We start from the raw sequence: 27509 nt of genomic DNA, 5'->3' as shown, positions 1-27509 counted from the left end.
GCACTCAACAGATTGCCAATTGCAGCCCTGCTGAGAGGTTGGAATTTCTTTGGACTCAGAACTGTACAGCTACCCTCATGGTAACAGGCAAGATACGTTCTTTTTCATTAGGTTACAAAAAAAAATATATCATTAAACTGAAAAGCTTTGTTTCCACCCATTTGGATTTGCTTGATATCAAAAAAAAAAAAAAAAAAAAAAAAAAGATAAGCTCTTGTTTACGTCAAGTTGACAAATTCAGAGGTTAATTGCTTTCAAGCAGGCAGGTCAAAAGGATACCTAAACAAGGATCCTACTTAAGGAAAACATATGTTTGTAAATGCCGTACAAAGAGTTTCCAGAGATGTTGCAGAGAGATGTAGCATTGTCCATGCTAGGTAGAGTCAGTGTTATGAGTTATGCAGAGGTGGTCTGAATACCTACAGTAAGAATCAGTGAGCGCAGAAAGGTACCCACGGGATAGCTCCAGTCTACAAGTTAAACATCTGACTTAAGTTAGCCAGTTAGACTCCATCTGCCACCAAAAGGACCTCCAGCATGCCATTTACCTCACCTAGTTGAAAAAAGTTCTCCTAGGAGAGAGCAAACCACCAAGTGTAGATGTTGATCTCTCTTGACTAAAGAGATGGAAATAAGACTTCCGCTGTAGCTCAACTACCTAAATACTTCTAAATTTAGTGAGTTGAAGCCCAATATTTTGAGTCAGTGAGTGGCAATATTATCATTCTTTATGCCTCACTCAAGAGGAACACACAATTGTGTTTAAAATCCCACTTCAACTGGACACAAATACTTGAGTCCTAGATGTAGTCCCATAACCTTACTACAAGTATACTCTTAGGTTTGAAATGAAGCACAGCTTAAGGGTCACTGAACTCACAGCCTGATCTTTGCGCAGTACATGACTGCGCTTCTGGACCCAGCTGCTCATCCACACATCTTTCCAGTACTATGACATCCAACGTTCCAGTGTTGGCTGCTAAGGCTGAATACTGACCCTGACTGCTTGGAAAGGCTGGACAAGCTCTACAAAATTCCATCTTCCAATGGGCTGCATTCAAACCAAGTGGCTGCCTTCCGCTGTCCATCCCTCCAGGGCATGAGTTAAACACAAGAGGCCATGAAAAGCTGCTCTGCTTTCTAGAAAACTAAAAGGAAAGAAACCAGCAACAGAATGGAAAACTTCCCAGAAATGAAAGAAAAACTGCTTCCAGGTTTGTCTCCACAAAGTGCTGCTGCTGGCTGATGGAGCACAACGGCAGGGAGCTGCAGAGGGAAGTAACATCACCCACCACAGGCACTTGTCCTCCTGGAGATGGGATGAACCTGCCTGATTCTCTGCAGCAGTGACACTCCTCACTTCATGGAGAGGAAAGGTTTGCTCCCACAGGTCTTTATCATCTGCTTCTTAAGAATACTGTAATGCTTTTAACTTTTATAAATGTTTTAACTCAGGAAAACCTATTCAAACTAAGGATAAGAAGGGCAGTTGGTCAAAGCACTGCAGCATGGTTAATCTTTTTTTCTTTCAGAGTTCCTGTGCACATTTGAAATAAGTTTTATTCCATTTGCAACCCACATGCTGACACAGCATCCCTCCTCTTTTCTGTTCCCAGATCCTGTTATGAGTTTATTCAATAAAAAGACAGATATTCATCTCTTTTCAAGTAAAAGAACATGCTTTTGAATAACTCAATATGTGATACCGTAACAGTACTCCAAGCCAGCCCTTGTTTTAATCAGTTGTATTGACTGTTGGAGTGGAGCTGCCATACACATATCATCACCTTGCGCATTTACCTCATGGGTATGTAAATATGAAGGGCTAAATTCGGGCTGCTTGCTATGTGTATGGAAGAGGTGATCCCCTGGAAGAAGACCACCCAACCCAAGCCCCTCCAAGCCTTCAGAGACCCCAACCCAGGTCCACGGATGCTGCCCTTCTTGTAGGGCCTGGCAGCAAACCTCTCAGCTGGTGTCTTTCTGCACATATCCCCCTCCCCCCAGAGCTATTCAGCTCTATCTGGGATGTTGTAGATTTGAGGAAGGAAGGAAGGAGGAGGATATTCTCCTGCAGAGTAATACTCTATAAATATATAAACAAATAAGCAAAAAAAGGAAGAATGTTCCAGCTTCCTGATCCTTGCTCTGGACAAGGGAGCAGCTCTAGGAGCCAGGAATTATCAGGCTTCACTTCTGTGTCCCAGGAAGAAAGGAGTTAGAGAGAAACAACAAAAATACAGAACATGAAGGATGGGCCAGTGACCAGACTGACAGGAAACTGCAGAGGTTGGTCAGAAGCGGATACTGGGATTCATAGTAAAAAAGCAGCAATCACAGAACTAGCAAGACTAATCTGCAGGTAATGCAGGACCACACTTAAGGAGAACACACTTCTAAATAAAATGGAAAGCATATTCAAAGTCGTTATAGACAGACATAGCATTGTCCATAAGCAGAGCAAACAAAACCAGTCTTGTGCAGCCCAGGGAAGAAAAGTCTGTAAGGTCTGGCAAAGGGGCTGGGGACACAAAGTGACATGGAGCTGCTGTGTGAGGGAGGGTGAAATTAAACTGAATTTTCCAGTGGGAGAATAAATGATACATGCAATGATATCCACCCACCATAGACATAACACTTAAGTAACACATGAAGAAGTTCCTTTGGACACAGGGTTACAAGTCTGCAAAACACTGATTGTTCAGTGGGAAAGCAGCACTCAGAACAGTCTCTTTGTTAAGAGATGGATTATGCCATGAGTGAGGGGTTGGGGCACGATCTCAAGAAGCATGAATATCAGGTCTGCAAGAAAGTAACTGAGTGGTTGGAGAGGAGAATCACGTTCACTAACCTTCATATATGGTGATGATATGAGGGTGGCTGAGGGATGACATGATCTCAATCTCCCGTCTGATGTGAACCATATCTTGCTCATCCTTAATTTTGTCCTTACGAATGGATTTTATTGCAACCTATAAATTCAGGAAATCAAGCATTATTCTTGGAACTGAACAGATGCATATAATCCATTAAGGAGAGTTTAGAAAATAAATACAGATGTTAGATGTTGGCAGAACGCAAAATCACTGAAACAAAGTTTTCAAATACAAACCTCCACACCCCAGCTCCTTCATTTGAGAGCAATACACTCTCACTATGGCAAAGGATGACATGAAGCTTCATGATCTTCAGTACTTCTCTGAGAGGGAGCACAGCACTTTGTGGAAGGACCTCTGTGTAGTCTAAGCAGTCTGGGGCAAACAGTAAAACTCCCCAAAGTCTTTGATGGGAACAACTTTCAGTTGGACACGATCACGTTTGACAATTTCAAACAGAAGCTTTGGAGACAATTTCTCTGAAACAAGGCTGAGATCTCTGATGGAAAGGAAGCAGAGAATCCGTGGTGCTGATTACAAAACAGATATTTGTCCTTGCTAATACACTGTAGACCACATCCACACGAGTTCTATGGTCCTCCAAAACAGCTGAGCTGCTCGTGACTTATTTCAAAATCAGAAAAAATGAATCTTTGAAATTCACATCTAAACTCGTCCTCATATAAACCCATGGCTTTCGGACCCTGAAAAGCACTTATGCAATCACTGCAAAACCATATCCTTCCTGCATCCTTCCTCAATCAGCAACCTTTTTACAAGCACATCGTGTGACTGGGTATCTTTCCAAAAGGCAGGGTGGGAACAGAGGAAGCGATAGCTGAACCTGTGGTATAAATTCAAATTATAGCAGCCCTTGCGAGTGTGTGAGCGTTGCCTGTGAAAAAGGGCTTATCTGAACAACACCATAAATAATTGCAGAGGTCAGCTTGTGCCCTTTGAGAAATGCCCAAGCCAACAATGGAGAGACGCTGGTGTGAGGGAAGGTGAGGGCATTGTGCAGCCTGAATGGCAGCATGGCCTTTATTATACTCAATGTTTACTGGGTTTTATTTTCATAAGGCAGAGTTCAAGGAATAAATTATTGACTGGCTTAAAGTCAACAAGAAGCCTTTGAAATGCATTGCTGACCTGCTGAGATGACCACCCCTTAATGGGTAAACAACACTTCTGTCATTCTATGCAGTCAACTGCTATGGACCTCTCCTGCAAAAACGTGTAAATCTGTGATTTATGTGATTTCCCTGGTTCCCTTGGAAAAATACTTTCACTGCCTACTTTAGTAATTGCAAGTAGCATGACCAGTACTGTTTTCATTACATGATGTAGCATCAAGGATGCTGAAGAAAGAAGGGAAAAACCTACAATATTTTAAAAAAATGGAAATGCACATAAACAGGAGCTAGTTTCAAGGATCAGGTTTCCTATAAGGCCTCCAACTCTGAAAAGCAACGTTGTTCACAAAAGCAAAAAGCATATGCTCCATTCCTTTGAATTCCCAGATTTCAGCATGTGTTTAAAATCAAGCACGTGCTCAAGTGCTACCCTACTTAGGGAAAGGGGAACAGAAAGCAGAAGTCAAGTGACTAACTGATCAGCATGCAGAAAACAAAACAGCTCTTTTCTTCCTCATCACCCAAATATTTGGTACAGAGATTTTAAAAGTAACAACACAACTACGGTCTTATCTACACTATGCATATTTCTAGCAAAGGTAGTGTAACAGATCCCAAATGCAAGAGTGACCCAGGTTATCTGCAAGTGACTCTAGAGATGGAGAGGCCAACCAACACTAAGAGGAGGCTGCATTTTCCTCCCCTTCTCATGTTTGCAGTGAGACAGGCTGCAAATGCAAATACACCCTGTATACAAGAAGGATGTGGGTGGCTCTTGGAGCAATATGTGCATTCCTGCAAGAAATAAATATAGACATGGGTAAAAACATGTGTTTTGTTTTGTTTTTTTTATTAAAAGACAGCCTTGTACTTGGCTCTGAGGAAGAATTTAAGAAGGGTTCCATTGTCAAATATACAACGGGAAGCAAATTCTTCATCATTCATGGCTGGTAAAGAAATAACAGCACCCCAGAGGGCCTGCCAATCTCCCACCAACTCGACTCTGTGCTTCACATACAGCACTTCTGTAAGTCTACACGTAATTACTGTAAATAGCCTCTCAGGGATAACTGCACATGTTAAAACATATATTTTTAGATACAGAAATGCAAATATGATGCAAAAGAGTGGCAGCACTCTGTAAATATATGTTTAGATTAATCTTCAAATGCAAACAGATGTGTTTCCTGGGAATATATATTATTCTACAGGACCAGAGAATGTACAGTTTCACAGCCCTCGCTGGAGACTGGTTAATGCACCTACCAACCTTAATTTCTAAAGGTTGTTTTTAAAAATTTAACTGAATTTTGAAAAGGGTACATGAGCACTCCTGGAAACATCATTCACCTTTTAAGGGGTTGAATTCAGCAGTCCAGCTGAAGTACTTGAAATTTTCTCAGTGACATCCAGGCTGCAAGACCTCATCCCAGCACTGGGAAAGAATGCATGCCAAATACATGCCTCAGCTTTTACTGTTTGGGGCTTTCTCTTTCCTCCCTCAGCCACTTCAGATCTGTGACAGTGATTGGCATTTAGAAATGGGGAAAGACAAGAGGCAGGTGTTCCCTCTCTCGACGGCAGTGACGTCAATGGCTCACCCAGAATGGCTGGCTCACCCCTAGCACATACCCACACTCACAACGTATCTGACCACCTGGACAAACATCAGGAGCACCGCAAGGAAGGCAATGTCCCTTTGCAGAGGGAGAGGACATACCAGGAGGAGCACTGCATTCTGAGCAAGGATTGAAGCACTCACAGCTACCGATGCAATGCTATCACTGGGTATTTGCATAGAACACAAAGATGCTCAAAGTGCAGTGTGGCCATTTATTATTAAAGCTTTGGGAAGCAAGTGGTGATTTGGCACTATACACTTGCTTAGAGGAGATGAGGAAATCAAAACAGATAGATTGTGTGACTCTTAAAGGAAAGGAAAAGCCGGTAGCAGCTCAGAAGTTGCCATGTGTGTCTTCTCCCAATATCATGGGAGCGTCTGTCCCAACAAACCACAGCATCATTACAGGCTAATTTCCAATACCTCTCCTCATGTTTCATTGGTTACTTTTCCCCTCTGAAACAGCCCAAGGGAGGTGAACCTCTCGATAAACACCTTCTACCCCATGCTGTCTTCCTGGAAACTTGCATAGGCTCTTCCCCAGGGGATGGTCTCAAGGAATCACAGAATCACAGAATGTGTTGGGTTGGAAGGGACCTTAAAGCCCATCCAGTCCCACTTCCTGCCATGGGCAGGGCTGCCACCCACCTGGTCAGGCTGCCCAGGGTCTCATCCAACCTGGCCTTGAGTATCTCCCAGCACAGGGCATCAAAGGACTATCAAGAGTGACTAGTGACCTGTCCCAAAAGACCAGCAAGCAAATGACCGCTGTCAGTGGGCTTCCACAGCTTCCAGCTTCCAGCTCCTCTCCTTCACATATGGGATCTCTGCCAACTGAGTATCTCCCACCTCCATCAGTCTGCTCAGATGGCACCAGCAAGGCTGTATGGACTCGCCTTCTCTGATGTGGAGACATCAACACAAACAAGAATGCAGCCCATGGTATTTTTCAGTAGTTCATAAAAACGCCACGAGTCATGATAACATTTTCTTTATCTGTAATGTATTTCATAGTTTCCATCTTTCTGAGCAAAGTAAGATCTCTATCTGTGTTTGTTGTTGTTTGGTTGTAAAGCAAATATCAATAACAGAATTTTTTTTATGAAATGCATTTTGCTCAGATGTATATTCTGAAAAATATATTTCCAAAGTGTGCTTATGCTTTTAACGCCCAACAGAGCTGGTTTCGTTTTTCAAAACCTCACTGGACTAATGCCAGATATGGTACATGACAAACCCGAACAACTTAAGCCTAGTAAGAAATAATCGCAGTTGAGAAATACCTTATGAAAGAACTTGTTTGTCCATTCTTTAGGTCCTTTTCTTGCTTGCTTATTTGCCTTCTTTTCTCTGCAACAGCTCTACTGTGTGCGCCATCAAAATTTATTAAGGGTCACAGCATATGAATCAAGAGCAGAACAAATGCAATATGCATTTTCACATCAACTACATTAACTACTCAAAATATTCCAGATCCGCAGAGAAAGTGCTATTAGTCCCTTTGGTACTCTCACAGCACTGTACTTATACCTCTACCACATTTTCTTGATACATTTTACTGGTTTTAAGACTTAGATAATTTAATTATAGTATTTTTAGTAACTTTACTAGTGGAGGAATCTGTACTTTTCCTAGCTTCTTGTCTTAATGAGAATTTCAGATAACTCCAAGACCTTGAGTTCACACATATCAGGTTCTTAATAATGAAATCTAAAGCCTCTTACCCCAACAAAACAGGTTCAAGAGCACCCAAAGCCCCTGTAACCACAGCACACAGTCTGGCAGAACACTTTAACACATACCTAACTTCACACATGTGACTTTTGTGGGAGAGCTCACACATGTAAAGCTAAAGACATGCATAAGCATCAAGGTCAGAGCTCAAAACTAGAGCATGTGATGGTCCCTGTGGGGATTGGTACTGAGTGATTTGATGGCCTTAATCTAGTTGCTGGAGTTTACTGCTTACGTGTGTGCGTGCAAGTACACGCATACACATTTCCCATTAGGAGAACCGTTGTGAGATAAATATCCTTGACCAACAAATCAAAACAACTGTGTCACCGTCCCTCACTGGCCGTATGCAGCAGGAGCATCTTCAGTGCCTCCTCTGCAGCCCTGATGGCAACAAAGTCCCAGGCAACGGCCACAGGGGGTGATGGGACAAGGGTGCATCAGGGATGGACAAAAACCACCTTCACCTGCACAACCAGTTTGAGTACTGGTCCCTGCATATGAACAGGTAGAGGGAATATCCTCCCCAAAACCTATGGCACGAGGGACAGAAAGCAAGGGGCTGTGAAGCTCCAGTACAGTCACACATTTCCAAAGGGCTCTGCATGAGCATGGCTCCTGCTCGGCCGCTGCTCTGTCCTCAAGAAACAGATAAGAAAGAGGGAGCACAGCTTTTGGCTTCCTACCTCTCTGTGAGTCAGCTTGCAGAGCCTGCTGGGCAGGAAGCATGGAGAAATAAGCTGCTCTCTTCAAGGCTGTAATAAATTGCCTGTCTCCATTTGCTGGAAAGAGGATTTATACTCACTCTCTGAACAGTGCAGAGAGATTATGAAGTATTTTCCAATATGCTTCATGCTTCTTTGCTTTTGTTTGGTATGAATAACTTGAACTGAGCTATAAATACTTGAAAAATATGATGGTTGCAAAGGTTTCTGTACATTCAGTCCTATCAATAAGAGAAATGTCTCTCCCACTGTTTGCTTCTCGGCTGCTGGGCAGAACACAACAGGTGGAATTTTCTTTTACAGATTCAGACCATTGTGTACAGCAAAATATCTCAAAGCCTGAACATCTGGTAAAGGACAGAGCGGGCAGTAGGTGCCCATTTCCGTATCACATCTCCACGCCTGCTGAGTCACTGCTGCCTCAGAGTGAGCAACAAAGGTATGTTTTTATCAGAACACTGAATATTTCTCTTGATTTCAGGAGGCTGGTTCACTCATTGCCTCATTTCCAGCTAAGATGCACAAACACAAACAAAGGTGCAATTAGCCACACTGCATAAAGTCCCAGATTCAAGTCTGCTGCTGCTGCTGAAACCCAGGCTGAGCACATGAATGACACGAGCGGCTGAGCCTTCCCCAGCAACCTCTGCATGCAGTACATTCAGTCCCATTGAAAACTATCCTCCACTCTCATTATCTACCACGGCTATTTTTAGGGCTGTGGCAAGATATGAACAAACTGCTTTTCTCCACTGTGAATTGTAAGCTGGGCCCAGCCTCTGTGCATACCACCCGCGCTCCGGACCAAATTCCGATGGGTTATTGCAATAGCCTTGCAGAGAGTTGGGAAAATGACATCAGGAAAGAGAGAGCAGTCTCCTGAGAAAGGGAAAATGGCTTGTTGTCATGGGGAGATATGTCAGAAATGCAGCTTAGCAAACAGTATTAAAAACAATTTTCTCTGGGTGCAGTGGGAAGGGAGGGTTATGCAGCCACAACCTTCTATCTTCCCAAAGCTGCGAAGCGAGGCCAGCCCCAGCCAGCAATGGGAAATGGGTGAGTCCAGCCGGTTTCACAGCTCCACTTCCTTTCCTTGAGACTCTTAGGTGGGAAGTGCAATGTGGCAAGTGCCAGCAAGGGTGGGGATGTAAAGAATAGGTGAATCGAGACGGGGAAGAGAGAGGCAGAGCAGAGGATGTCTGGGGGTGGGGAGAGAAAAGGCACATTGTTCTTTCTCCAGCCCCACGGCGCTTAGCAAGAAAGAATAAAGTCTGGCACCATGCAATGTTTTTCCAGGGGAATCTGAAAATGCCTATGGCTCTTGGCCCAGACATCACCAACACAAGAGGAAGAGAAACAAAGCTATGAAATAGGGTGGCCCCCAAGGCTCTGAAATTCGATGATAAGGAGGGGAATGCTGATAATGCAGCTGCATTGAAATGGCATTTCCAGGGGTTGCACAAGGAAGAGAAAGGAAAGGCATGGGATGGGCTGGGTAACTGTCTGGTCGCCAGATCTTCCAGGTGGGAAGAAGCCAGGAGTGAGTATCTCTGCAGGGAAGCCAAGTACTCAACAAGTTCTACAAAGGCATCCTTGTGCAGACTACTTCTTGCAAGCTGCCTTGCCCACGAGTATTTTATTTGCTGTGTTCCCTGATATGCAAGAAAAGAGCTATCTTGAGAATCCAATCTCAGGCCCAACACAGGAGTGAAGAGCATCATGTAGGATGTGCTTCTGCACTGCCAACAAAACACTTCATGCGCTAACTGAGAAGACGGACAGAAGGCCACTGGGAGCTGAAGCAAAATCAGCAGCTGGCACCGTGTGTTTTGTTTTACCATCTCCAAGAATATTTTTTGGAGAAAAATAGTAAGGTTGATACAATGCCATTGTTTTGGAGATTGATACTTTTCAGATCCAAAAAGTCAGATCATCTCTGTGGTGATACTGCCTGGGACACAAGCATACAACCAAACCCTAACTAATAGCTCAATCCTACTGCGTGGTGGGTTGGCCAACTATGCAATAATTGAGGAAGCTGCTCAAAGAGGGAGACAGTGCACCTGCACCCAACAGGACACTGGTGATCCAAATCTCAAGGCTTCTGTCCATTGCTCTGTTCTGCAGCATGTTTTCTCCTGCCATTACATGGATGTTAATGAAGACAAAATGCAGTTGTTATTTGCTTAAGTTGAGGCACAATGTCACAGTGCCTCTCATGAGAACCAGGGTAATTTCACCATTATTTTCATTTTTCTTTTCTAGTTCTGCTGAACATATTTGCTCTTACTATATATAAATGGAGATTCAGCAAGTGAAGAGGAACTAACTAATCACAAATACTAGGCAAGGGGTTATATCTCTTCCTAGTTCCCCCATCATTCACACAGAAAAATGCCCATGGAACCAAGTTTTAATGAACAGGAGAAAGCACCAGGTTAGCACATTTGTGCTGTACATAGAGAAGGTAGGTGCCAGAAGGAACATGTGCAACGCCCTTCCTCCACTTCTTTCTCACCCCAGCATAGTGCCTGTTAACAGGATTGGTGTGCACATTTCCTGAGCAGCTACTGCCCTACTGCAAAATTTATAACCCTTCCCTGCCTTGTATCTGCTGCCCTTGGCTCGGCATATGAAGACTGACATATTTACACCATGAATCCTCTGAAAAATTTTTCACTGGATGCTGAGAAGCCTGGCCTTGGATTGTCCTTGCTGCCTTGGATCTTACAGCTGTGTGTGAATCATTTCAGGACTGATACTCCATCAGAAGTGAAAGGAAAACCATTCATCATTTCCAATATTGTTTAAAAACAAAGGTTAACAATGTGGTTATTGATTTTCCACTTTGAAGCAATTAGTTTTCAAAACAAAGAGAAGGGAGGACTGCAGAATTCAGAAATGGGCAGGCTACTGATGCAAGTTAGAAATGTATTGAAAAATCTTTCCCTTCCCAAAATAAAAGATTTCATACTGCATTAATGATGTCCTGCCTGTGCTGGTAGCAGCAGAGGTTACCAAGGATTTGATGAAAAGTGGAGATTGGACAAGACGAGGTTATTGGAGATGTTTGCAGCTGGGACTGCCAGGGCTGGAGCCCAATACTGGTAAGTTGGAAGAGTCTCTGCCACATGCAGAGTTCAGCTGCCTGGAGAGAAGAGTCATCATGCTTAATCTTTTTTGACAAGATCCTTCTGAATATCCAAAGATGCAATATTCAATATTTTGAAATGTTTGCATAAAATCTACCATGCATAAAGCAGACTTCTGATCTAATTCTGAAGGACTAAAGAAAAGTGGGGGAAAATATGGCCAAGTTTAAATTTTATTGTTGTCATGACCAGACCAATGGAAGACCATCTCTTTTCCAAAGTCTAAGAACGTACAAATACCCCATCCAGCTACCTTTAGGCTTCCAGGGAAAGTTCATGTTTTGGCACATGAGGAATTATATCTGGAAAGCAAATGGTGTAAGGGATTTCCCTTAGGCAGTGGAGGTTCATAGCAGTAATTAAAAGGAAAAAAAAATGCTTTAAAACCTCAGCTATGGATCATTCCTTAATAGATATCAACCAGCACTGAATGCCACATTCACTGAAAAGATGAAAACTGCATTTATAGTTAACTTCTGGTGAAGTTGCCAAGCAGATGTTTATTCTTGGCTTCCACATTTACAAAAGCCAAATGCTATACTGAATTGGGATTACACAAAGTCTGACTGCTTTTCTTCCAGGTTATGATTTTGTTTAAAAAAAAAAAAAAAAAAAGCTGACCACTTATAAGTAGGAAAAAACCTGGTAGCATCCGTTTCTATCATGTCTGTTTATATCATAGTTTAAATAAGGTTAGAATTGTGCAATCATTACTGATCAACTTCCAAATACAGCACAGCTTCATCCAGCACATGTGTAAAACAGGAAAAGTCACTGGAAGTGAATCATGTGTCAGTCTTTTAACTTCTGCAAGTCTGTGTGCAGACTGTTTAGCACTAATTAAATTACTGGCAAGTCAGGTTAAAGAGGAGTGAAAGAATTCACAAGCCCCAAGTTTACTGTTCTCAGTGTTACATGGATATTACAGATTCCCTCTCCAAAAACTGGAAGATAGATCTCACATTCATTTTGAGGTTTGATCTCACAGCTACCACAGCTGCTGATGTGATGCAAAATGCTAACCTGGGACAGCAGAGAGGGACTTTAATACAATGTTGTTTTTTTCATTGTGAATGAGCAGTGAACCACACTGAAGTAATCCTCCACTGCAGGAGTGCATGCTGTTCAAGGCACTGATTTGGGGATGAAATGTAAAACCAAGATCCTGGCTACTTCATTATAAAGCCTCAGTGCCTGGATCTAGTTCCAGATTGCAAATGACAGTCTCCTATAATTCCTCCCAATAATTTAAGTTGGAAATGGGGATATTCGCACCCTTTAAGACACTGCTGCTAAGTATTGTGATGTTCTGCTAAATAATTGCTAAATAATGGTAACCTGAGCAGCTACCAGAGTCTCCAAAGTGATTCTGCATATGTTTAGGTGAAAGGTGCTATATCAGTGGAAGGCTGTAATTCACATTAAAGAATGGAGGGGGGTGGACATCGTCTAAACACTTTCTTGCGTTTTTTTCCAAGAAGCCACCTGACAGTGCATTTTCATTCACTGGAAAGCTCTGCTGGAGGAAGCTGTGGGTAAACAAATGTAACTCAGCTTATTCTCTCTTTCCCTGAGGAGCCTGTGGGTTCAGAACTGCTAAGAGCTTTGCACATCTTTACAGCGTCCCCTCTGTCACAAATGCTGTCACCTGGCTTTGTGCAAATCCTTTAATTTCACTCTCCCAGTTCTGCAGTCCTTCAACAAAGGCTACAAGTTCATTGAAAGGAGAAAGAAAGTTACTGCACCATGAGAGAGAGAACAGAGCCTGAAAAACCTGAGAAGATTCCTTCTTCAATAAATGTCCTTCAGACCCCACAGTGCTAATGAAAACCCAATACCGTATTGCCTGACCACCTCCAACTCCTAAATAACTCTGCAGAATTTTAAAGCATGAGGAGGCATTAGAAGAGTTTAGTGTTTAGGCTTCGGATTAACATTAATGAGCAGGATGCGTGTGGATGGTGGGCCATTCAGGCTGTATCGCAGAACATGGTGGCATGTAAATAGTCAGAAGGGTTAATCATAGAATCACTGAATCATTAAGGTTGGAAGAAACCACTAAGATCACCTAATCCAACCACCAGCCCATGCCCACTGACCACATCCCTCATTGCCACATCCACAGGTTCTGGAACACCTCCAGGGACGGTGACTCCACCACCTCCTTGGGCAGCCTGTGCCACTGCAGCACCGCTCTTTCTGAGAAGAAATTGTTCCTAATGACAGTGTCCTAATGTCTAATTTTTCCTAATGACTATCCACTCAGAAGCACCTATACATACGATAATTTTCTAAATCAGTCAAAGATTGACTAAAATATAAACAGCACTTCTTGGTGGGAGCCATAGACCCACATCCTATCTGGAAAAATACTCTTGGAAAACAAAAAGATTGGCAACTGTGTATATCAAGCCTCACCCAGGTTATTTTGCTCCAGGGCTTGCAGATCACGTTGCAGTATTAAATTTATTTTTGTAAAAGCACTGCTTCAGTACTGCATTGGCCAGGCTAGATGTTACCTATTTAATGGTCCCTTTCTGGAAGGGACCCTCCTAGAATTTATGACAGAGAGTGGTGGAATTGCTACAGGGGGAGGAAAGGACATTCTTCTCCATCCGTCTCTGATTTCTAAGAAATATTTATACCTCTGAAGGTAGAGGAACCTCCTGTTGTTCTCTTTTATTTATCGAAAGTAAATTACCAGGGCCACCCTAATGGCTCAGTGGAGAGAATAACACAGGAACAGGAACACTCCTGCTCCCCACAGCCAGTCAAGCTTGGAACAGACACGATGGGGAGGAATGAATTACACTTTCCTACAGCGCAGTGGCTGGCTACCATGCAATTTTACAGCCTTAACAGTACAGTTCTAGTTTGCTACAAGAGAAGTGCAAACCTACAGGCAGTTGTTATAAGCGGTTCTGGGGAAATTTAACTTGGAGGGGAGAAACGGCGAACTGTTTCGTGTTTCTTTTTAAAGAAAGAGATGGAAAGCTTTTGGCAGAGAGCTCCCCTGGACTGCGTGATCTCCAGGACTGTTGCTCCCTTCTTCAACACACACAGACACCTTCCTTAGCCTGCACTTTGGCCAGGGTTGGTTGAATGAAGGAGAGTCAGCACTCAGATTTCTGGGGTCCCAGTGCCAAAAGCGAAGCTGTTAGGTAGTGCAGCAGCAGCAGCACAGGCTTCCTGCTTCGCCCTGCCAGCGACCTTCACACAGACTTGGATGTACCACCTTCCTCCGAGTGAGGAGCAATTCCCTCTCATGCTGCTCGGTCCAGAATCTCATCTCAGCAAATCCCACAAATCATGTCGTACCGAGCAAAACTATTAAAGCAGTGCTGCGCAACGCGAATTGCTGTCCACAAGGGACTGGAACAAGAGTCTGCCTAACCCACTTTGTTTAATTTTTTGCTTAAACAATCCTGAAAGGGGAAACTGTGTTGCTACTTTGGAAATCACAGTTTTCATCTCATTTGAGCTATGCATTCCTCAGCTAAACTGCAGAAATAGTAATAAGAACAGACTACCAAATAAAACTTTTCTCTACATTTCCTGGAAATATAGCACTTCTGATGTTGCAAAATAAAAGCAGCCTTATTAATTTAATCAGGTTCAAGTTCTTCCAGTAGCCCCACCAAACCCCAACATCAGGCTAATCACATGGATTTACTGGTTTTGCATTTCCCCATTCCTCAAAGCAACGACATGCAACAGCACCGTGACATCGATCATTTCCCACTCAGCCCTCTGCACCATTTGCTCAGGCTGCATTCATCACTCACTTGCTCTGCACCATCCGTGGCAGGGATCCATAGTGCTTCACTGAAAGCAGAGCGAGCTGAGCTCCCCCTTCACACTAACTGCTTGCTCCAGCTTGCTCAGAGGTGCCAACATTTACTGTGCTGTTTAAACATCATGTAGAGTTTTGCTGGGCAGATAAGAATAACTTGGGTGTACAGTAAAACAAAGATAGAGCTATTTGTGCCAAACATTCGGTTTATGGCAATACTTCATAGGAATTATTCCCTGCAACAACTGAACTGTCATATCCTACAACTACATCCCAGGCAGCCTCCCAGCTGAGCTCACCGAGGCTGCTGTCTGATGCGCTCTACATACAAACACCCAGCACTTCCCAGATGTTCTCTATGTAAAACATTTGGTTTCAAACACGCAGCACTTCTTTCCAAAAAGCCATTACATTTGTTTAATGGACTCACACAGTTCAACTCAAATATCCTGGAGCAGACATTTGACTGCAACCCTACTCTACGAGCCCCATCTGCAAAAAGAAAAAAGAAAGAAAAAGTAAATGAGAATGCTTTACATGATTTATTGCTGTCTTTATGATCAGCCAGTTCATAAAATACAAGCTCTGCTCTACAGACAATAACACAAATTGCTTTCAAGTGTATTGTTTAGCCCTCGCCTGTGTTAAACAAATATTTCAATTGAAACAAAGGGCCAAATTCTACTCTCCGATTTACAACAGTGTTAATGTAACCGAGAGCAGCGCTACACCCACGGACATCACAGGGGATGTGATTTTTTTGTTTTATGCTCAAAGTGAGTGAGTAACGATATCCAATAATGATAACCAGTTACATTCACCACTGCAGACTTTTCTCTACGTCTGAGAAAGGCTGGAAGAAGGCTCAAGTACAGAATGAAATTCCCTTCCCCAATGAATTCCTCACAAGCAATACGCAACCCACAATGGAGAGTTCCATGGATCCCAATTAGACCGCGTTTTCACAAGGAGATGCCAAACTAGATGAACTGGGAGAACACAGTCACTTCACTGGGCTGAAAACTTGCAGCCTATATGCAGAAAGACTGTTGGTGAAAAAGAGGACTGGTCCCTGGCTTAACACTGCAGTCATAGGCCCTTGCTACTCCCAGGCCTAAAGGACTTATTGCAGCACCCAGCAGTGACCAAGCACCAAGATCCAATGGCCAGCAGGCTTTGGAAAATGGCACCATCCTCCTGCAGCACTACTGCAGCCATGATGAGGGCCTTCGTTTACAAACTGCCTACCCAAATGAGGCGGGTACAAAAGTAAAGGTCAGGCCCAGCCAACACTGAAGCTGTGGTGCACTTTGTTTCTCTCCATGGATCTGCCAGAGACCTGCTGGGTAACCTTAAAGAGACCACTTCATGCCTTCAGTGCTCAAAGCATCATGATATATTTCTTCATATCACCCCATTTCAACGCCAGAGGAAAGTAAACTGCCTGTGCTTGGCAGAACTGCACCCACAAGGCATGGTTTGCATTGCTAGGCTGGCTCACCAACTCTTCCACCCGGCCTCATAAGCTGGTACATCACTGAAAGGCAAATACTGACCCATTTCCTTTCTGGAAAAAAATGAGTGTGACTCTATATACTAAACAGAATAACTGTGAGGCTACAGCAGTTTGTGAGGTGCTTTGACAGCAGGGTGATGAGTGACAGGCAAAAGCCCTGCAACAAACAGAGATGAGAGAAAGGTCAACCGTATCAAAGGAAAAGTCAGCATAAAGGACACTGCATGACTCATGTAGAGAGATCTGGCTGAAAATGAGAGGGCAATATGGATGCCTCTCAACTGTATCCCTATGTAGGTCAGCTAAGCCCAAGCCAAATTTATCAGTGTCAGAGCCAAGAGAATTACAAAAAATGGTAAAAAGTCCAACTAAGCTCCTCCAAAAATCTAACCAAGTGTAAGTATCACAAGTCAAGTTCAACTACGAACATCAGCACAAGTATCCTGCTTATTAATGAATGCTAAGTACTCGTTTGCTCAGCATCATTGCCTTCCAGCAGGCATTTCTGCAGGTGCTTTTGTGCAGCTCTCCCATACTCCAGGCTGTGCAATGTCAGAGCACTCAACACCCTAAAGGCTGCACCCTCCTGCAGTCTCTCACCAAACACTTGTTTTTGCTGTACTGAACCACCTGAGTAGCCCCCTTTGCCCCAGCCTCAGCTAAACACCCTATCAGCATTGTCTGGGTTGGGTCTGTGCAGTGCACAGTGGCAAAAATTAGCAAAGATATGGCAATCCAAGCTCATGAGCTGATTTGCAACAAATAAACATGCCATATTTTCCTGCCAAATCTGGGCAAAAGATTCTTTTTTGTATTGATGACAACTAAATGCTGTTTCCTCTGCCAAACATTCTTCTTTTCTTAAAAAAAGGAAAATTGTTTAGTACCAGAAGGTTCAAAGAGGTATTTTTATCCAGCCTTCATTGCTACCTCTTGTGATCAATACCACGAGCAGTATTCACGCTCACTTTTTAAATAACACCTTCCTCTCAAATAAAGGGAGGCATCATTCAGGGGTCTAACAAATTGTAACAGAGGTGAAATGTCTTTTTGTGTACAGGAAATGAGTTATGGAGGCGTTGTGATTTCCATCTACAGCAGGGCCCAAATCTTTCTGATCTGTTCACGAGTAGCTAAATTTAGTCTCCAAGTCTGCAACGGTATCTTTTCACAGGAACAACGAATTTTTATTTCATTTTTTTTTTTAAGTTTAATATCCCTTAACTACTGTCTTTATTCCAAGGCAGTAGTGCTGAAACCCAAACACGCTGACTCAGCTCTCTGACACAGCGAGACATTAGCATAATTGCAAGCCCCTCAAAGCAGCCAGACCTCAGAAAAAAAGACATTTGGCTCCTCCAGCATTTCTGCTTAAGTCGTCCCATATGCCAGCAGCAGAGCCAGGGCAGCCAAGGGGTTCTGGGTTTAGTAGAGTATCTCAGGCTTACCACAGGCAATGGGGACAGAGTGGACGATAGGGTGTGCAGAGGGATGGCGAGAGCAGCTGGGATGAAGGTGAGGATGATGAGAGCAGGGTGAAGAAGAGGACAAGGAGAGGGCTGTGTTACTGGAGCAGCTGACATGAGCTGGGGATGGAGCAAGGGAGATGGGAAGGCTGAGGAGGCACACTGAGACACTCAGTTACAGGGATTGTACATTAACCGGAGCAGCCTGTGCTGTCTTCTGAGTGAAGTTTCTGGCTTTGCTGCTAAGAGCTGCTGAAGTGGGTTCTGTAGCATTGAAGTAATTGAAGCAAATTTGCGTGCACCTACAGATAGCCAGAACTATTCTGAACGCACCAGCCATGCCAACAGCCCTTCCCATAGCTGCTGTGCTGCTGGTTTTTCTTTCATTCATTTTTTTAATTTTTTTTTTTTTAATAAAATGAAAGGAAACACCCATTAAAATATTTTATTATATTCCGTTGTCTGCAAGAACAGAGCCTGACAAAAATCACACTTGAGCAAGATCCAGAGCTTGCCTCCAGCCGTGGACCAGTGACAGTTTTAAGGGCTGACGTCTTGTAAACCACCAAAGCTAGTAGCAAATCCCACCTGCCTTGGGAGAACTAAGACACTGAAAGTATTAATATTTTGTATTCCTTTGACAGGGTTGGTTGATGGTGTTCGGTTCAAAATATAAAAACTACAAGAACATTAAAACAGTGTCAGAGCAATGGATGGCTACGATCTCACCCCCTCCATGCATCCCCCACTGCAGCATACAGCAAAGGTTACAGGAGGGCCCCCACATCTATGGAACATCTGGCATTTTTGGTGTGGGTCCAGGATGTTTGATCAGGATGGCCAGACACCGCCGGCTCATGGAATATCTCACCCAGCCCCCTAGTGTTCAGAGGTCTAGGATCCTCTAATTTATACAATGTACCACGTTGCCTGTGAAGACATGGTGATAAATACATTCTGTTTAAAAGCAGATACTTCTCAAATCATAACTTGCAGATGCTCAAAGTCTTTCATGTGGGTAAGACAAATGAGAGCCATAGAGACTGATTTTGTAGCCAGGGAGTACAGGAAGCAACAGCAGGAGAACACTATTGAAAGCCTGGATACACTTATGGCTTTAATGAATTGGTCATCAAATATAACAGCACACATATGCAGTTTTACCTTGCTTTGTAGTTTGCTCCCCACCCCCTACTTTTCCCCATATAGCTAGTAAAGTGGAAATTATTTCGAGTTTAGTTTATTAAGCGAACACACATGGTACCCACATCTGTTGGAAGATATTTGAAGGAAACACTGACAAATATCATTTGCATATTTAGTAAGAGACCTTTTCATCCGAGAGGTTTCCTCTGACACACCAGCTATGTCGAGTACATTGACCCCCCACAGCTAATAACAGGAGTATTTTCTATAAAATACTCTTGGGCAATTTAGGAACAAATCCTTAGGCAGAAGGTAAGCAAGAGAGAAGACCAATACTCTGCAGGCTGGAGATCCCTACCCTAACACACATCACAGTAGCACGCAAACCAAAGGTGAGGTTCGGGTTGGATAACAGGATAAATTTATTCTCAGAAAGAGTGCTGATGCATTGGAACAGGCTGCCCAGGGAGGTGTTCCAGAACTGTATGGATGTGGCACTGAGTGGTCATGGTGGGGATGGGCTGGTGGTTGGACCAGGTGATGTCTTTTTCCAATCTTAACGATAGTATGGAAACTGTATGTTAGAGCTGGGCAATGGCAGCAGCCTCAACCCCTGCACATGTTAGGAGCTCCCATTCCACCTCAAGCCCCAAGGCACTTCTTCAGGGATAGTGACTGGTGCCACAGCAGAGGACGTGTCTGATCTCACTTTGCATAGGTAGAGCCTAGAAGACAACAGTAAAGACAACAGCAGTGTCTTCCTGCATGGAGCACAGCTCTAAAGAAAGGAGAAGGCTTGGTATCAGCATGCAGGTTCATGCAGACAGAGAGGTACCTAAGCATGGTGCAGGAGCCTGAGACCTAAGCCAGGAAGATGCCTTCACCAAAGCCACAGCTAAAGCCAATCCCTGGCATATGCATGATGGAACTGTGTCACATACACTCTGCACTGCGATCAGTATGGCTTTACACACACTGATCTCTCTGTGCTTAAGACTGATATACCTACAACAGTCCTCTTCCTTGGCACTGATGTGGCCACCACGTGCACCCTCCTGATTCCTCTGGCCAGCAGAAGAATTTCTCTCTAGTTATTTATTTACCAGACAAAACACAGACTGACTACGATTACAGTTCTGCAAAGAATAAACAATTGCTCGCAAGAACTCCACATTCCACACGGTTTTATTCAACATGTATGACCCCAAACTACAATATATAGAATAATTGCCTCCACATGGCAAATCCACATTGTGGTTCTTAAAAAATAATAGTAATTTTTAAAACACATGCCACCAAAAGACGCAGTATATTTTATCCATATCTAATGAAAGACTTTGTACAAGCCATTTCCATTCTGCAGCATATGGTGCTTTGAAATCATCACTTAAGCATTTTACAGTGTTTCGAGCTGAAGGCTGCATTATAAACATGGACTCAAATTCTGTTGCGAATTCCACAACAGAATTTGGTTAGTGGGATTAAAATAGGCCAAAATGTGGCCCAGCAGTCAACTTGAGTAGTATCCCTCCCCATTGGGATACAATGGCACAGGAAAGCTAATTGACCTGACCAAAGTCGCGCAACCTAGCCAAAAGGAAAAAAAAAAGAAGTAGCTACAGTTTCTTTTAACTTGGTAACTCATTCACTGTAAGGCAGCCCAAAATCTTCCAAGGAATATTTCTGGATGCCCAAAGAACACGCTGTTCTTTAATTTAGTAACAGATTCGACAAAGTAACTTTGACCTTACTGGCTGGTCAGACTTCTCACTGAACTCTTCTGAACAAATCTGCTCCTGCAGCAAGGCTGGAGGTGCCTTCCGTAGCCTGCATGCTGTAATCAGTTGCTTCCCTTTGCAGCCCTTCAAGTTCAAGTTGTCTTTGACATTTCAGTTACACAAGTGTTTATGTAAAGACTGCAGTCACTTAATACAACTAGGTAGTAGCTCCTATTGTGAGAAGCATACAGCATCCACAGTAAATCACATTAGATTAAATTTGGTGGGTTTTTGGGTTTTGTTTTTCCTTTTTAATCATTCTCAGAACACAGATAATAACTGAGAGTGGAACAAGTAAATTAACAACAAAACCATTTGCAAGCCTTTTTACTGCGTATATACTCTTTCCAACTTGCATTCATTCCAGATCTAGAATTTCCATGCTTTGGTACAATTTCTTATTATTTTTCGTTTGTTGTTTGTTTGTTTACCCGGGTTTCACTAGCATGCCTTCAGCACCATGAAACCACGTCCAGATTCTGTCACATTCTGAGTCCCAAGCAGCACACACTTTGCGCACCTTCAAGAAAGAAGAAAACCATGAAGTTCTGGCACCAGGTTTTGCAAGGAGCCTGCCTCGCAGTGAGCGCAGAGTGGCTGGAGCAGTGCCTGCAACAGGCTGCACACATCCCGCTGGCAGCTCCCAGCTCCAGAGCAGTGAGCACGGCTGCACTCTCAGCACGGGTCATGGTGCTGGCAGGCAAAACAAAGCGAGAGGCAGCAGCAAGCGAGTGCAAAAGGGTAGGGATTGAAGGCTGACACCAAATGTCACACTGCGACAAAAGTTTGGGGCAGTCCAGAAGGAAGGTGCGATGCAGCTCTGCAGGAGGAGGCTGTCATCTGTAGGGCCCCGATGTCACATACTCTGTATGGCTGGAAAAAATCAGGTGTTAGGCTGTGCAGTCAAGGCTAGCTGATACTTCTGATGGTTTTGGCTTTAATCTGTAAGTTTTTCTTTCTCTTTTTCTTGTATCATGAGATACAAGCCATTGTTACTATTATCCAAGTGTGTTATCATAGCTGTAGAAGCCACATACATGAATCAGGATCCTGCTGTGCAAAGTACTGTACGAGCACTTCACATCACAGCAGTGTTGTGTAGATACTTCCACCAGTATCTGCAATAAAGGAAGATATCTTCATAAGAACAACAAAGAATCTCAAATAAATAAATAAATAAATAAACAGTTCTGCCTCAGATCTGGACATGATTCTGCAGAGGATGAGCACTGAAGGATCAAAATAAAAATCAGCATGAGGTAGTGACACAGGTGCTGAATGAAGCAGGAGTACTCAGGATAAAATGGAAGTACACCGTGTCATGATAAAGATAGCATAATTCACACACATAGGAGTGAAGAGGGGAATACTTGCATTTTCTGCTTATGGAATACTTGATGTTAACATAGGCATTTTATTAATTGGATAAGTCCAGTTCTTGAAAGACACCCAAATCCTTTTAGCTCCTTGTATGGAAGATTTGCTGAGAAAACAAAGGGAATGTGTCCAGGCAGTCAGTGAGGAGCCACTGAACCGGAGCACTGACAGCTAACTGGGCCCAGGGTCCTGGCTGGGCTGTCTGAGGGCAGCAGACAGCCGCTGTCCTCACGGTATCAGCAAAGCAGGAAAGAGAACTGGGACAAACGTTCTGCCTGGCTTTCACCAACCCTGGTGACCCATAAGGATGCTTCTACCTTGGTATTCAGAACTTAAAAGCCACACTGCCAACACGCAGATGGCTGTGCAACATGCAAGGTCTTCATTACTGACATGGCAGGGTGTTGTTGGTGCTCACATTTTGCTTTTGCAGTAATGCAGAGAAATATAATCAGCAAAGCAGAGAACTTCCTTTTATGTAATCTGCTCTTGTTTTAGGGTTTCAAAACCCTGCGTGACTCTCCACAATCTCCACAGAGCACAGCTGTTTCAAAGCAAAGATGTTCACTCACTCTGCAACTGAACCTATTTCTGTTGATCTAAAATTTAGGGTTTTTATAAGCTTTCAATTTGGAAACCAATGCAATTTGGCAGCATCCTTCTACCTGCACTTCCTTGCAAAAGAAACAGCACATGCAACTAACGGGAACCCGCCTGCACAAGTATGCACCGCACGCCTGCTCTTCGTGCCAAGTGCAGCCTGTCATCAATTCCCCACATAACTGGCGTGCTGGAGGAAGGCTGGAGAAGAATAGTACTTCCTCCACCTGCTGGCGAGGAGGAAAAATAGAGGTCCTGACTAAGCAGAAGGGAGAGACGAAGCTCCTGCAGCTGCTCCCCAAGTGGGAAGAGAGAGAGAAAAGCTCCTGGCTCTTGCAAAGGGGAAAATCAGGCTTGTGGACAGGAGGCACCCAGCAGGAAGGGCAGAGAAGCCTTCACACGAGGGTGTAAGGAACAACGAGCAATTCATAAGAGCTGCAGAACCAGCCAGGGGAACAAATACACTGCAAGGAACCATCCCGTCACTGAGGACCAAACGCCTCGGCCTTCTCCAGGCACCGCACACAGGCCGGGCCAGAGGTGGTCAGCACACAGCTTATCTACTGCTGACATAAGTGTAGCTGGAGATTTCTTGGCTAACACATACTGACTATGTAACACAAACAAAAGCTCAGTTCTTTGCTCTAAAATGTGCAAGATGACAAGTGAAGAAAACACCCACAGAAACGTCAACATGAGTGTTACTTCACAGGCCCACGATATCATCTCTTCATCTTTACGCTCAATAACAGGTGCATTAATTTAAAATATCTTAAGTTACACTGTGTATGCTGAGAGAGTACTAATGAAGGAAATCTTGCTGGGAAAATTGGGCAGCCCATACGTCACGCAGCGGGCGTTATTTAAGGGCCTGCAGTCACTGTGGTAACCCATACACAAATTCACCTAAGTTGTTTCCAATAACAAACTACATGCATCACATAAGCTACCCTGGAGCTTTATGGCAGGAAACCTTATGATCACGTTTCACTGAGCTAAGAGGAAAGACAAGGAAACTACAGCAACCTGAATAAACCTGTAGCCTGTTAGCAACTGCCAAATACTGCTTTCATTCTAGTCAACAGAAACCCTGCTAGGGCAGGAGACCAAAGATGTACACACCTCAGACTGAGTGTCTTTACACCTTGTTTTTACTTCATTAACTCAAACTTGCCAATTTCTGCTTCAATCATGAGCTGCTTATTGTTGCCATATGGACAACAACAAATCCAATGTACATGTTTCACATTAAAAGCATGGCTAATCACGCAGATATCTTGAATGAAATGAAATGCCACAGAGTGAAAGAGATGGCTAAAGGATGGGAAAAGCAGAAATGCCAAACAGAAGAAGATCCCAGTGAGGACAGCTGGCTGGGGACGCAGTGTGACTTCCAAGGTCCAGCCTTGCAATCTGTTATCATACAGACTCAAATACCTGCTAACCACTGAGTAAAGAAAAAGCGATTAGCTAAACCAGCAGCAGAATAGGAAGCAAACAGAGCAGACCGGAGCGACCTTGGGACTCAGCTACCTGGCTGTTGGTTGTAAGACAATTTGCCTGGGAAGCAGTGCCAGGAACAGAGTCAACTCTCTCCTGCATCCCCTGCTGGACACTTGGCCACAGCCAGGCCAACTGTTGGGCCTGCTGCACATGCTAGATATGACAAGGACATGGGAAAAAGATGGGAAGAAGGGAACTGGAGGGAAGCACTGTGCCTCACTGAGCAGCCATTCCTGCATTGAGAGCAATCGGCCAGTTGGGGAGACCCTCAGAAAGCAAGAAGTGAGCTTTCTGTTCATTTGGACTGGATTCCTGGCAGCTCGCTTTTATTCTGTGCACAGACAAAACGTGGGTATTTTACATATGCTCACAGATGTTAAGTTCAAACATTCATGCTGCACCACAATTTGCCTCTAGACTAGTTAATAATTATGAAGTGCCACACGCCGAGGCTTATGTTACCGCAGTATAAAACTAACACCCCTGCAAGGATTTGTTTAGCTTCCACGTACCAACTGCTAGAGCCCGTGTAACAATTTTGCTGCATTTGAGATCACACAGGTATTTTGATTTTCACTCTCCATCTCGAGATGGGATCAACCAAATATATATATATACATATATATATATATGTATAAATTCAGCTCAGGCCATATTACTGCATATCCCAAGCTGCTGGGAGAGCAGAAGTGTATGACAGATGCAAGCAGCAGAAGGACCAGGTGTGTTGTTAATGTGGATGTGCACCTTTGCTACATCCTTTCCACAGAGAGGTCATTCCCAAATCCAAATCTCAATTACAGTACAGTCCACTTTTTCTCTTGCTGATTATCCAAGAGTTTTAAAGAGGTATCTTCAATGTATTCTCTTATTTACTACATTGTGTATGCAACTCCAAAATTATCTTCTTACAAAATAATAGTAAATAATACAGACTAAATAATATAGCCCTAGAGCTTTTGTTAGCCTGAAATTGTGAGACGGCCAAAACAGCAAACTTTAAAAACCCTACGCTTGGAGTGAGCATGTGCAGAGATGTCCATCTCTGGTTTCTCTTCAGCCAGCCTCCAAATGAGCTAATAAACTGAAAGCATACATGATCTGACTCCACAGTTTGGCTGAAACCTCAGTTTCACTGTCGGCACAAAGATATTTGGTTGCAAAGTAAATGTCTCTTATTAAAGCCAGCGCATCTACAATTTCTTTTGCTGTTTTACAGTTGCCTCTGCCTCTGGGTGCATGCTGAGCTCCCAGACAAGCGAAACGGGAAGATAAATGAAAGAAAACCTGTAGTGTCACTGGGGAGATGCCTTGCTTTTAGATGAAGCTGGCGAAAACTCGATTAGTCTGCTTCACATAAAGAGCTGGGCTAATACCTCTTTGAAAAAGCATCTCCGCGCAGCCAATGCCTGCTTCTCGCTCGCCGGTCCTCTGAAACCGAGAATGACACGAACTCCAGCTAATGCGTGCACTTCTCCAGCCGCACCTCTGTGCTCCGTTACCGGCGGGGACACGCCGAGTTCGGGCAGGACTCGGGGCTCGAGCACCGGCGCTGGCGAGCAGTGACACGGATCGGGGAAGCCAATGGGGCTGCGGTTTTTTTTTAGGTGTCAGCAACGTTCAGGTCACAAAAGTATGACCGAATGACGGCGTTTGGAGCTGCAGAAGCGGTGCCTGCCATTCTGACAGCGCTTTGTAAGCGGTGTCGGCTGGCCGGGGAACGTGACAGGTTTCCAGTTGGGAAAGAATAACTATCCACGGGAGACCCGCGTGTCAGAGTCAAACAAGCACAGCAAGCCACCCTCTTTTTCCAATAACATCATTTCTAAACGCACCGGTGAGCTGCCACCCACCCAGCCACCCCACCCCACAAAAAAAGGGGAGCTCCTGCGTAACACCGCGCTGCGCGGAGCCCCGCGGACCCGAGCGGCGCTGCGAGGAACGCCAAGCGGCGGAACCTCGGCGCAGCCTCTCCGCCCGCCTCACTCACCACTCTGCCGGAGAACCGCTCGATGGCCCGCTTGACTTTGCCGTAGGTGCCTTTGCCCAAGGTCTCCTGCAGCTCGTAGCGATGCTTCAGGTTGTGCTTGTGGTGATGCCGCTTCACCCCCTGCTGCTTCCTCGGCCCCGCCGCCGCCGCCGCCGCCGCTACCCCCGGGGACGCAGCCTCCCCGAGAGGCTCCTCCATGGCCGCTGCCGCCGCCTCGCCGCCGCCGGCCGGCGCGGAGCCGCAGGAGGAGCAGCGGGGCTGCGCGGGGCTGCTGCTGCTGCTGCCGCGGGCGGCCGCCTCTGCGCCCTCCATGCCCGGCGGCGGCGGGCGCTGGTGCGATCGCCCCGCCGGCCTCGCAGCCTCTGCCTCAGCCCCGCGCCCGCGCCGGCACCATGGGGCGCGGCGGGGCGGGGCGGCGGCGCCCCGACATCCCCTCCCCTTCCCCGCCGGCCCCTCCGCCCCGCCCGTCCCGGCCGCACCGCCCCCTCGGCGGAGAGAAAGCGGGGAGAGTCGCGTCCCCCCGCGCTGGCGGTAGAGGCTGCGTTGGCGGGACCGGGGCTGTGCGGGAGCTCCGCGGTGGGGCGTGGGCACTTGCGGAGCGGGTGTGCGGCCACGGGCTGTGTGGAGAGGCACGGGCGAAGCCGTGCCAAATTTGGGTCTGGAAAGCATTTTTTTTTTTCCAGAAAACACTTTAATTTTCCCCAGTAGCCAAACGGGCGACGGTTTCCTGTAGGGTTTCCATGTAACTGGAACGCACAAACACGGGCACACCCAGCCCCTGCCTGGCAGGGCCCACGTTGTCAGCGCTGCCAGGGCTGTTTGCCGTATGGAGCCCACTGTGCCCCAGTGCTGCTGTGGTCCCCATTCAGGCAGTGCAGTGTCACAGACACAAGCTGAGTAGGCTTTCACAACAATCTTCGGAAACCCTGAAATCATAGAATCACAAAATTGTTTGTGTTGGAAGGGACCTGTAAGGCCATCTAATCCAACTGCCCTGCAATGAACAGGGACACCCACAACTAGATCAGGGTGCTCAGAGCTCCTCCAGCCTGACCTTGGATGTCTCCAGGGTTGGGGTATCTACTGCCTCTCTGGGCAC

General features: G+C 44.9%; 1 protein-coding gene across 1 annotated transcript in view; it reads right to left on the bottom strand.

Moving 5' to 3' along the window:
- NUAK1 (NUAK family kinase 1) overlaps positions 1-26737 on the bottom strand; it is a 47360-nt gene extending 20623 nt beyond the window's left edge. Inside the window, exons 1-2 of the mRNA XM_031600046.2 lie at positions 26411-26737; positions 2852-2972 (exon numbers count right to left, since the gene is read on the bottom strand). Of these exons, the coding sequence (XP_031455906.1) occupies positions 2852-2972; positions 26411-26722 (433 nt within the window). The 5' untranslated portion in view covers positions 26723-26737. The remainder of the gene's footprint in view (positions 1-2851; positions 2973-26410) is intronic.
- Between the last annotated feature and the right edge of the window lie 772 nt (positions 26738-27509).

Source organism: Phasianus colchicus, chromosome 1 (assembly GCF_987193195.1).
Source record: "Phasianus colchicus chromosome 1, bPhaCol1.hap1.1, whole genome shotgun sequence".
Classification (NCBI taxonomy): domain Eukaryota; kingdom Metazoa; phylum Chordata; class Aves; order Galliformes; family Phasianidae; genus Phasianus; species Phasianus colchicus.
The sequence above is the reverse complement of the archived record's forward strand: the minus strand, read 5'-3'. Positions and strand labels throughout refer to the sequence as shown.